This window comes from Bombus impatiens, unplaced genomic scaffold, assembly GCF_000188095.3.
Source record: "Bombus impatiens unplaced genomic scaffold, BIMP_2.2 scf_2222, whole genome shotgun sequence".
Lineage (NCBI taxonomy): Eukaryota > Metazoa > Arthropoda > Insecta > Hymenoptera > Apidae > Bombus > Bombus impatiens.
Genome location: NT_178641.1, coordinates 2,094,489 through 2,107,506, shown reverse-complemented (window position 1 = coordinate 2,107,506; position 13,018 = coordinate 2,094,489). Strand labels below are relative to the sequence as shown.

At 39.6% G+C, this 13,018-nt stretch overlaps 1 protein-coding gene across 4 annotated transcripts in view; it reads left to right on the top strand.

The window, feature by feature from the left end:
• LOC100747304 (broad-complex core protein) overlaps positions 1-10,323 on the top strand; it is a 61,687-nt gene extending 51,364 nt beyond the window's left edge. For 2 of the 4 annotated variants that reach the window (XR_004462859.1, XR_004462858.1), the window contains exon 8: positions 1-104. Coding sequence is in view for 2 of the 4 variants with exons in the window: in XM_033324410.1 (XP_033180301.1) it covers positions 1-287 (287 nt within the window). In the remaining 2 variants the exon portion in view is untranslated. The other 2 variants (XM_033324410.1, XM_033324408.1) reach the window with 1 other exon arrangement.
• Positions 10,324-13,018: the final 2,695 nt, after the last annotated feature.

Genomic DNA, 13,018 nt, shown 5'->3' with positions numbered 1-13,018 from the left:
CGGCGGGTGGCATAAACGAGCCTCAGGAATGCCCGTACTGCCGTCGCAACTTCTCATGCTACTACTCCCTGAAGCGTCATTTCCAGGATAAGCACGAGCAATCGGACACCCTCTACGTTTGCGAGTTCTGCAACCGTAGGTATCGCACGAAGAACTCACTCACGACGCACAAGAGCCTGCAGCATCGTGGTTCCAGCGGTATGCTCAAGAGGCTGCTGAGGAACACGACGATTAAGAACGTTATAGGCAGCATGCAACAGGCTCAGATGCAGCAGCAGCCGCAATGAAAATGTCGGAACCGTCTTACAGTCTCCCCGTCCCGGACTCTCTGCATCGTCATACTCATCATTATCGTCAAGGTTCTCGTCTTCATGCGATTTTTCGTCGCTCATCGTCACCCATGCGCGATCGGTCATCGATCTTCGCGGACCAAGACACGCTGCGACGCATCTGGATGCATCAGGGAGCAACGAAACGCGCGTTTCCTGCTTACCGAGCTGATACACGTTCGAAAACAGAGGTCGAGTAAATCGAAGAACGAGTTCGAAGGTACGAAGCGCGTGGATCGTGGACGAAAGAAAAGGCTCACCTCGAATACCACTAATTGGACGATCGTCGAAAGGATCGGCTTCTCTTTGCCGGTTTCCCCCCATGCTCTTCCATCGGGGAGTTGCGCGATCGGCGCCCTCCTCCACGTTCCGTATTTCGTCATTTTGTAGTTCTCCTCGAGTCAAGACTGCGATTAATCCAAAGAAGAAAGAAGAGAATCGACTGAGACGTAGTTTTGAGAAAATTTTCGGCTGATTGAAGGTTGTCGTTGCGCGCGGGCTGAGAATACATTCCATTGCGTCGGATTCCAGCCACGCCGAGGCTTGGACCGATTTTAAAGAGATCTCGAATGCGACTAACGCTTTGAAACGTTCTATCAAGGGACTGGTCGTCAAGGGTCATGACACCGGACAACGTTCCCACAGGCAAATATCAATTCTGGAAAAAACGAGAACGTAGAAGTCGGTACGACGACGTGCAAGTAGAACAGACCGGAATAGTCAGACGTAGAGTGGAATGGTAGATATCTGTTTTTGAAGCGCGGTATTGCCTGTTCGGTGCGTTTGTTTGGTCGAGTCCCTAACAGTCCCACGAATCATGTCAATTTTCAAATATCAGCTTGTCAGCGGTTACCGTGCTAGACAAGATCTGTTCGGTCGTTTTGAAGGTGGGAGGGTTTTGAAACGGCGATCTCGAATCGCGCGGCAGGAAAGCACGGAGAATGCAAGAGCAGCGAAGAACGGAGATGGTGATTGAGCGAAGAATATGGTGAAGAAATTGCGTGAATAGAGAGTGCGTGGATTATGCTTGTACGTCTCTGTCGCTAGTTTAGGCGCGCGCATATAAACGAGCAAGAGTTTCGTTGTTGGCGTGAAGGTTTACGAGTGTTTGGGAATCGTAGATCGAGGATCTTAGGCCTAAGTGAAAATCAATTAAAAAGTCTACAAATATGTGCTCAAATTTCGGAAATCGGGAAAGAGAAGTAAACGCCGCTAATTGAAAGAAAAGCGACAAGAAACGGTCAGTTTGTGGTGGTGGTGGGTGGGGATGGAAAGAGTTTGGGGTTGCCAGGAAAAGGGCGGAAGGAGTATAGCGAATTAACGAAGTAAGTCGAGCGGAGCAGGATAAAAAGGATTGGATAAAGAGAGGAAAATTTCGCGTGGAGACGAAGGAATAGATGACGGCGAGTGGGAGGGAGGGAGGGAGGGAGGGAGGGATGGAGGAGAGTCGTTAGAAAAGTGCAAGTAGAAGTTAGATATGGGCTCTTAAACGTGTACAGGTCCGTCGTGCGCGCAAATTACAGACTATATTTTTAACTCTTTAAAAGTAATATTTTGAACTGTACATATATTATATTCGTACGATATTGATAACGATGATATTCTCTTGTTCAGGTTTTATAAGAATGGGGAACGAATGGGAAGAAATGAAAAACGGAGTTAGTTCGACGTAGATAGAACCCACGGCGGGCAGGGCAGTGCAGGCTCTCGCGTCTTCTCTAATTTCGTTTCGTTCGCGTTTCACGCGTTCTAATTAGCGAATGTGCAATATTACGAGTAAGGGGGTAAATTTTATGGGATACGGTTCTGGCTCGTCTTGGAAAACGACGCAACGTGCACTCCGGCGCTCTCCATTCAAGGCGACCAACTTCTTTCCGTCTCGATCTTTTTCGTTTTTTCTCTTCGTTTGGTCGTGCCGTTCGAACGAGAAAGGAATCTAGAAAAAGACAGAGGGGATCTAATTAGGCCAAAGAAAAGATACACGGGGTGGGGTGGGGATGGAAACGATGAAAAGCAGTGTGGCGTACGAGGAACGATTTGTGCGAGATTGTCGAACACTGCCCTGTTCTTTTAAATCTTCGACACGCATCCATGCTATGTTAAAAAATAAAATAACAAACGAACGTACAAGCGAAAAACGGAATCCCTAAAAAAAGTTGTTCGTGCAACGTATTCAGGTTTTAGAACTCAGTGTAAAAAAGAAGAAAGAAAAAAAAAAGAGAAAACATGACGTTTTATCATGTATAAGATGGTTACAAAGGGAGAAACAAAAACAAACAAAAGAAATGTCATTATAACTAACGAGCAAGTACAAATTATCGAAGGAAAATGATAAAACAAATTACGTCTACGTCTAATTCTTAGGTTCCGTAGTAATGGGGGAATAATGAAAAGAGGGAAATATTTAGCGAGACGCGAGGAATAGAGTAAATTGCACGCGTCCTTTCGGGTTTTAGTGACGGTAGCGCGCAAGGGAAAAAGAAGAAGCAAAAAAGAAACGAACGAATAGAAAAGAAAAAGATGGAAATTATAGGACGAGAGAACAAGTTTTCCAAACATATCTTCGAAACGAGAAGTATACCGTGAATGAGAAATACGATTTTAGATTTAGGTGTCTTCCGAAGATGGAAGTTTTTAAAATAATTACGTATACATTTGTAGAGTTTAAAGAGGGGAGAGGTTTTTCGGCGGCCGGTCAAAGCATAATGTGGAGAGAGAGAGGGAGAGAGAGAGAGAGAGAGAGAGAGAGAGAGAGAGAGTGAGAGAGTGAGAGAATGAAAGAAAAACAAAGAAGAAGATGAAACGTTCCTTTCGCGCAAAAGGAGGCGGGATTTACAATGGGCGTCTTTGCTTTCCTAAAATTTCGTTTCGACTCGGGAAAAGCTTAAAGATAATTCGTTAGTGAAAATTATCCTAGTCATTTTGGAAACTTTTTATAATTCTGTGATATATCGAACGCGAAGTATCAAGATGTATTTGGCGCTACAAAATAAAAAGGGGAACAAAGAATTGGGAGGGTTAAAAAAAAAAAGAGAAAAAAAACACGGGGAGGGAGGAAAAAACTATTACGTTCCACATTATGATTGCCGGCGTGTGTGCAAATTGCATATATATTACATAATTGGTTAATTGATATCGGGAAATTCTGTGATGTCCTTCAGTTGGGTATACTAGATCGAGAAATATTAGAGATATATGAAGAAAACAAGAAGTATACGGAATTAGGTCGATGTTCGGTGTTGTGTAAGTTAATATTTGTAAAGGAAAAAAGGAGAAAAGCCGAGACTTTTAATACCGAGAAGATTAAAATCAGATGCTGCCGGGACTCTCGCGATTGTCCAAACGACCGCTGATCCGCTTGGAAATAAAAAAAGAAAGAAAAGAATTCGTCTGAGGGAAACGGGGGAAGAACTGATAGCGCATCGTTGGAAAATTTGCTGGGAAAACCCGTCTGTAGAAAAAAGTGTCGGGCTTATTGGCTCGGAATTAAGAATCGGTACGATACCAAAGTGGATTTGACTGTTAGTGCGATTATTTTACTTGTTTCTTTTTGTTTTCTGTTTTTAAGCGAGACCAAAGGCTTTTAATCGGGTTTCCCGACGATGCCGCGCGAAATATACCGCGTTCCCTGTGATCAGCTGTCGTCGAGAAATCGAGGGAAACGCAGTGTCTGGGTATTTAACATATCTCTTCAGGGTACTCGACCCACTGTACGCTGACACGGTGTTGAATCGAAAATCTTAAAAATAGAAAAAAAAAATTACAAAAAAAAAAGAAGAAGAAGAAGAAGAAGTAATAAGTATATCATACACACACAAAATCTATTCCAATGTGCCAACGTCTTCGAACTAAAGAAAAAAAGAAAAAAAAAATACAAGGAACTTTAGGTCTTCTACTATTTACACGAGAATCGAGAAAAGGATAGTAGTTAGCCGCGCGTCGCATCTTCTTATCGAGAAACGAATATTACCAACATTATTACTACCACTAATCGTTTTTAGGATTTAAAGCGAATATTATACAAGATAATATCGAAGAACTTTTTCGAACTTTAATGCATGGATTTTCGTCTCGTATGCTATTTAAGGGAAGAAACGTAAGGAGTTCTAAATGGAGAAAAAGAAAAGAGCGGAAGAGTGGGAGAAGAAGACGGTGAAACAGAAAATGAGAGAATGGGTGTGAAAGAAGGAACGAAAGGGTGGGAGAGAAAGAGCGGGTGTGAGAGGTAAGAAAGAAAATATTTTAAACTATCTATTTTTATTTGCATTCTAATATCTCGTGCGTGTAAATATTATATATCGATAAGCAACGTGTACCTCTGACGTGAATTGCAGAGGAAAAGGATATTGTAAATGGTACCGGCATAGGCATTATATCATATTGGCAATGGACTGCGATCGTATGAACTGAACGTTGGAAAGGCTTTGCGTCCCTGCGCGGACGATATGTGGTTATTGTTGTCTCAAGAGAAAAAAACGCTGTTTGTATCATGCACTTCCTTTTTTTCTTGTCGACCGTGAATCGCAATCGACGAAACAAACACAACCGACTTGTCTTCTGCAGAATTTTTATACTGTGTGAACCCTGACTACCGAATAACCGGATTTATTGTAAAGGAAAGCTCGTGGAACTTGCACGTGGCGAGTACAAATCATTGTAGTTACGAATCGTTTTACGATTCGCCACGCCACGCCAAGTTCGACGAATTTTTCGCAACAACCATACGTAGATTCTAGCTTCCGTTTGAACCGTTAGATCCGTTGAACTTCATACGCAAACGTTAGTAGAGGTTTTTTATGTTAGTTGTCACTCTTTTTCATTTTCGTTTAATCAACGAGTTGTATCGCATCTGAGCCAGCAGCTCAAGTGCTCAAGTTAATTTCCTGGCGCTGTGACGAAATACTTTGATACGAGAATTTACTTTCGAGAAGGCTGATTTTTATAATTTTTAAACGCGGACGTTTTAAATTAAGGAGTGAAATTTATTTTTACTAATTTCCAGACTTTTTTTGTAATCCCTACCGTTTAGGGAGAAATCGACTGATTAGGCTGTTTTTTTTCGATTGGTTTAAACTTTTTCTTGATCATGTGATATTGTCTTACCAAAGAGCATCGGGAAATTGTGAAAACTTCTCGGACTTTCGATCGATACCCACCTCGAGCATGTACAATCCGAAGATACGATGAAACTTTATCGATTTTCGATCGATGTTTTCCCTGTCTTTTCGGACAGTCGCAAGATCGTTCTATAAAGTATTTATACATTAGCGAGCTTGCGAATTTTTCCTCTTAAAGAAGGTAAACGATAGTTTCGAGGGTCTGAGATATCGCGTAAGTTCGAGAAAGCGTCGCGACTTATTATTATTCTTGGTACGAAAATTCTTCGGTTTCGGTTGAAAAAGAAACGAAATTTTTGTATGATTTTCAAAAGGGGGATCAAAAACAAAAAAGTGGAACTACGAAGGGAAAAGAAACGAAAAGTATAAAGAAACGCATCTTCGAATCGAAAATTTAAACAAATTGCTTAGGGATGTATGATTATGATGAATTGATAGAAAAAAAAAGAAGAAATGAGCGAAAAAAATAACGTCGAGCATAGGAGAAAGACTACTTAGATTTATTTTTATTATGTCTTCAAAAAGACTTTAAATATAATATTTATATTGTGCCATAATTAATATTAACAAAACCTTAAGTATAAATTAATTGTTACGAAAGTTTTTAAATTTATCGGAAGGGGAAAATTGCAAAAACATAAAAAAATGAATAAGATGATGAAAAGATATCTCTACTGTCTATCGATAATTAACTGTACGATAGTTATTAAGAAAAGAAGTTACGTCATTTTTAAGTGAATACTGCATTTACAAGAGAAGCTAGGATTAAAGATAACAACGGTTGATCACCTCCGCTCATCATGTAACACTAATACGATTCGTGTAGCGTGCGCCCCTTTTGTCATTCCTATCACGAGAAACACACCGTAACACACACACAAAAAAAAAAGAAAAAAAATGCGACAAAGAGAAAAGAAACAGAAAACTAGCGTAAAGAAAAAACTGAATGACTCCCGCCGTTTTTCAGCGTAAGAAATAACGCATCAGTTTGTTCTTGCCAAATTTGCGAAACGCCCCACTCCTTTCGATGCGTGCGACAGAAGCAACCGAGAATCATCGACTGGTTTCTTGGCGATATTTTTCTGGGTCTTATTTATTCATAAGTTTCTTCATCAACCGTCCCGGATGTAAAAGCACGACGAAAGAAACGGGTCGATGATATCATCAGGGCCGACGTCGAGCGAAAAGGGCAATGCGTATGCGAAAGAAATCGCGATGGAAGTAGAACGTGCCGTGTAACGCGATTCGTATCGAAGGAACGAACAGAAATTCTCAACGGTGACGAACGCGTCGCCTTTATGGATATCAGAAATGCAAAACGATATTCGGTGAGACATAGAATTTTTTCAAAGAAAATACTATCTGCGTTGGTAACTGGGAAAGTCGAGGGAGGTGAGCATTTTCTTCATCGTTGACAACTCTCCTTCTGTTCGTTCCTTCAATGGCGCATACTTTTGCAACTCGGTCTGCAACACGCAACACGGAAACGGCATCGAATATCATCGATTCATTTGATTCTACATATCGTCTCTGTGAGTGTATTCTCATATAGATGCAGATCCTCGTGTCATTTCGATATCATCGGAACCCCACATTTTACCTTCTGTTCCGCGTATTATCACAGAAATTCTGTCTATCGTGTCTTTTTGCCTGTTCAACGTTATCAGTGATGTTTATTATCGGTATGACTACTACGAACATTAAAAAATCAATCGATTACCAGGGATAGTTCAATCATTAGTTAGCTCGCGAAGAGAAGAAGAAGAAAAAAAAAAAACGTAAGAACGATGTACGATATATTTGACGAGGAGTCGATGGCACGTTATGTTAACTTTTTATGTACATAAATATATATATGCAGATATGTACGTATACATACATAACACGCATAAAATATTATATAGGCCTATTTTGTAAGGTTTCTCCTTGGTTTTATTTTTATGTTAATCTTTTTTCCGATTTGTTACAGCGATTTTTTTTCGAGAGTGATTGTTTCAACGCGTTAAGGAGAACTTACTGGATACTTATTATTATTATTATTATTATTATTATTATTATTATTATTAATTATTATTATCATTATCACAATTATTGCTATTATTATTATATTACTCATTGATTATTGCTATTATTATTATTATTACTCTTGCAATTATTGTAATAATAATTCTTAGCACTAGACTTATTATTTTTATTATTGATTCTGTCGCGGTTACGATCGTTCAGATTTTGTTTCTTTCCTGTTTTTTTTTTTTTTTTTAAATGTCGATCGATCGCGATGTGTGCGCGCACCGTGTTGCGTAAGAAACACGGGACAAGCTCTGCGTCGCGTTAAACTTTCAGACCTGTTGCGAATCGCCCACACATCGTGAACACACGTTATCGTTTTCTCGCGCTTTTTCAGTTTCTTTATTGTTTTCATTAGCACTTTTTTTTTACTTCTTCCTTGTCACGAATCACGAAGCGTCGATGGTTTCCATCCGTTTATAAGATTAATTTTAGTCCCGTAATTTACAAATACGAAGCATAAATTATTAAGAGATAGACCGGGTCGTCGAGCGCAAAAGGATCCACGTGTTGCGAGCATCTATATAGAGAAAGTGATACTTTATACTATTTTCCTCGGTTCGAATCTTCTTTTCGTTTTCCGGAACGAATCACGTGGTCGGCACACTGTGTGTCGCCAAAAGCGAATTTTCGACTCACCGTTCACGATTGGTCATAGTTATTGTGCACTCTCATCGAGATGTATGCCGTATTATTCGTCTTATGCTCGATTTTTAATCTGTCATTTCAACTTCCGTCGCCTTTCACTCGGAGCATGACCTAGAGAAAAAGAAAAACGAACAAAAAACAAAAAAAAAAAAATAAAAAATAGGAGAGAGAAAAACAGTAACGCAGAAAGAAATCTTTATGGAAGGCAAAGTAAAATGAAAGAAAGAAAAAAAAAAAAATGATTCGCGACGTTGTGGAATCTTTCGTGGACAATCACGGCCCGACTATAATTGTAATTGTAAACAAAGTGCAACACGCTGCCTTGCTGAACAGTACAAGTACAAAACGAATACAAATACATAAAACATGTCTTCGATTTAATGGATGGAAATGATTCCGGTAGTTAAGATATCAAAAGTACGAGAGAGAAAAAAAAAGAGAAAAAAAAATGATTTAAAAAAAAATAAGATGAAGAGGAAGAACAAAGCGTTTTAATCGTAGGGAATGGAAGAGAAAACGAGCCTCCGTTGTAAGCAACGCCGCTGTTCGTCGAGCGTGTAGGAAGAGAGAAATGCGACACGGCGTGCGTTCGTTCAGAAATACCTCAGTTGCCGTGGCCTCAGACATACAAACGCGCATACGCTCGTTTTAACACGCGTCTTACCTTATTATCCGTCGTTATATCAGTCGCTGAGAGGCTTTCTTGTACATTTTTTACTACTTCCAACATGAACGACACAATCGAAAGCCCAAAGCAGCAGCCCTACAGAAAATTCACTGTAACCCAGCCGAGTGTGTCTTTCCTTTCGTTTCTCGTTTCGTTTCCAACGAGGAAGATGAATGAAAATCAAAGTAGAAAGGAAAGACATCGTTCGTAAGGATATTCGATCGGGCGTCGAACTGTGAGACGCGTAAAAATCGCTAATGGTACGTTAGTTCAAAGCAAGACACGTCACTGCCAAACGAAAAAAAAAAGAAAAAAAAAGAAAGAAAGAGTTTACGCGAGGAGAGCCTCCGTTGAATAGTCGAGACACAAGAGTCACGGAAATGGAAACGTTCCGAGTCTGAGGCCCGGCAATAACAGATTCTCATCTAAGCTACAATAGTTGTTGTACTTACTTGTCTTCTATTTTGTCACTACATTGTCTGGGTATTAATGCGAGCAGGGTGACGCGCGTCGTTCCTCGTTCGATCAGGTCGCTGGTCGATTCACAGATAGAACACGAAGAAATGAAAACTGTCAACGTAACCGTGAAAGAACAACGCGAATATTCACGATCGAAAATCGCGGGAAATTCATCGAGAAAGAATGAAGGAAAGTCGTAGGTGTATGGGAACGTCGCGCGTATACCGCGAGCGCGCAACAGTCGCCGTATTATTATATTTTACAGAATGCAAAGTATAGATATATAAATAAATGAATGAATAAATGAAATATATATATTGTTCCGTTATCGCCGTTATACCATCCGTGTAACATAACATTGCGAATAAATTTGCAGTTTATTAATCGACGAAAAAAAAAAAATAATAAAAAATAATACAATTCTTCAGTGTGCTCCGTAAACGATTAACGAGCTTCTTTTTCCACATATTAATGATATTATAATATATCGCGTAATGCATAAATCTATATATATATATAAATGAATAGATATATTATATATATATATAAACGTATTCGATTGAATTCTCCGCCCGGTTGTTTCGCCGTCTGTGGATGCAAACCCCGGGAAACCTTCGTTTCCTGATTATCATTATAACAAATGTACCTCTTGTCTTTCTTGCGTAGAAAAAGAAAAAAAAGATAATGACGAAGGAAGAGAAGGAAGAACGCGACGGGAACGGAAAGGGAAGATGGGGAAAAAAATAGGGAAGATAATGAAGAAGAGCGAAGACGATGAAGAAACCGATCGATCGGTGATCAATGTGTATTTATCGTACGTAGTATAGTATATATGAAATTTCGGCGGAGGGACGCTTCGCTCGTAAACTGCGCTCCTGTGAATTTTTTCGCTGTAAAACGGGATTATTAACTAGGGGATATTATTTCGAACGCGAGACCGGTTCAACGAACTTGCCGCAATCGAGCATTCCACGTGTGTTGACGACGGACGAGAAACGGAGGATAAACTGAGGCGTTCTAGCTAAAAAACAAAAGAGAAAAAAAAAAGAAGAAGAATGAATGCAATTATCGATCGGGGGACTAGGCGAAGCCGCGTCTGATCGATCGTGACTCAAATCGAAAAGAAGCGGTGAACGGAGAACAGAGAAAAAGAAATGATATATATAGTTCAATATATACATATATATACAAGAAATTATATATATATATATGGCGGATAATGTCGAAATATTTTCTAATGCGCGTCGCGTCTTTAGGCTATTATTACATTAATTGTAAGACATTGCAATTAATTAATATATGTATGTAAGCGTTCATTCGTATTTTTCGATGCAGTAAACAAAAAAATGGAATTATTATTGTCTTTATTATCATTGATTGATTAATTGATTATTGATTATTATTGATTATTATTATTATCTATTAATTATTATTATTATTATTATTATTATTATTAATTATTATTATTATATAAAAATTCAATAATAGTTGTTGGTGTAATATTATGAAATAAATCTTTAACGATAGCAAAAGAGAACCTTAATCACGCTCTAATCTAATTTTTCAATCACTTCACTCTCCTCACCTTCGTTCCACCTGTTACCGCCTGCGAGTTTCGCAAGTACGCAAGTTCGCGTTTTCCTGTCTGCGTAATTTCTTTATTAACGACTTCCGTGAAATATGGGACTCGTAAGAGAAAGAATAACATTTCTGATAGATGATGTTACACTGCCGGTTCTCGATCGGAGCGTAGAAATAGAAAAGCCCATCTCGATAAATCACCGATCAATAAAATTGCACACGATGAGCCGCGCAACCAGTGACGCACATGAGGGGTGCAGCGCGCAGCAGATGCAATTTATCTCCGAGTCCCATAGTGAAATACGTAAAGAACAACGCGCGCTTGGCAATTCTGAAATAGCATTACGTTACGTATCCCGCTCGCGAAAGAACGGAACGGTGATCGAATATAGTCGGAAAGGTAATTAAATATTGTCGAAAAGAGATTAATCTACGAAACAGAGGAAACAATGGAGACTGAATAACGAAATCTAATAGGAAAAATCGATTTCTCCCGATGGCGCATTCCGTACGTGGCGATAAAATATGGAGAAAGAAAAGGACACCGTTGTGCGTGGGAGAAGCGGGTTAGAGGAAAATGAATATTTCATATACACAGGCAGGCAATTGCATCGTTGGTTTTCTCTACCTTGAGGATAGGACCTTCGTAATTTTCATCATACGTCATGTCACGAATACTAACATACACCGGTGACTGATTAAGTGCAGCTTGTTAATTAAGGGGTACAACGCGATCCCCAGCGGCTCATTTATGGGTCACGTACGCGTGATTTTCCTCTTTTACACGCTGAGTTCTGTTAATTAAGAAAAGAATTCCTCATTATATTGCCCAGTTAACATTCTTATTACCTTGAAAGACGAGGAGGCTTCGAATTAAGAAAAAAAGAGGAACGAAGAATACGACGACGTAATGACGCAAAACTGTCATTTTCCTATGCAAAGGGATAGTTTCGATGATCTATAGTATTAGAAAATACGTCAATATATCATTATATTAAGGTATTACATAAGAGCGTATATATTCTTATATTGGAAATTAAAAACTAATTCGATTAGTATATAAAGAAACGTGTGATTCAATTCAAAGAAAATGATCGTGAAACTTTTTAAACATGCTCGTTGTTTTATAAATCGTTCGTTCTGAATTATTCGACTTTTTAATAATAAAAATGAAGAATCCGACAACAGTAAAATAAATGACTGCCAAATACATAAACCGAATACAATCGTAAACAGTGATAGATATCGTAGTAGAGACGAACTGCGTAATAGAAACTTCGGTTAAATCAAAACAAAGGACAAAGACGACAGGAACTTTCCAATCAATATGATAGAAGGCTCAGTCGCTCGTCGATCGTCGGACGTATAACAACGTACGATCGTAAACGAGAATCGGATTCCTCGCAAGTCGAAACGAGAATCTAATACGAATAAATTCAAATTGTGCCGTATTCTTTCGTATTTCATTCTGAATCGCGATCGTTCTCTTTCCGAATACTTGCGCGATTATTTCCGCAAGCTGTTCGTTATCTCTCAAATATAAATACATATAAAAGAGAAGGAACAAAGTCAATCGAAGGACTGGCCGTTTAAAGCAGTGTCGATAAAGCTTGGTCGTAAAGTTAGCAAGACGGTAAAAATGCTTGATAAATATTTAAAGAAGCGGTTGAGTATTAGCCGACCATGGACTCATCCTCTTAACCGTTTGCGCGCAATTGAAGCGAAAGAATAATTCCAAGGCTGCTCTTAAAGCATCGAACACGGACTTTCCCAAGGAAACGTGGCTTGTATCCTTCAAGAAAAACCTCGCACCATTAAGAAATGAGCAAAGGGCAAGATATGAACTGTACGAACAGTTATGACACTCTTAGCAACGAGTATCCACATTAGAGAATATAAAACGGAGCACACGCGAGAAACCATGGAAAATCCTTGACAAGTCGGGAAAACAATCGAGGTAACAGGAAGGCGTAGTACATGGTCGGTCGTGGCGGCCTTGGAAATGCGACCTTGGCACTTCTCTGGTCTAGGCGTTCGTAAAGTAGGCGCGGCCCTGGGGTTCGCCGCTATGGCGTCGCGACGAGCGTGCGCGAGGAAGCGTCGAGCTGGTTTCCTCGCTCCACCACAGCTGCTCGGAGACCAGCTAGACG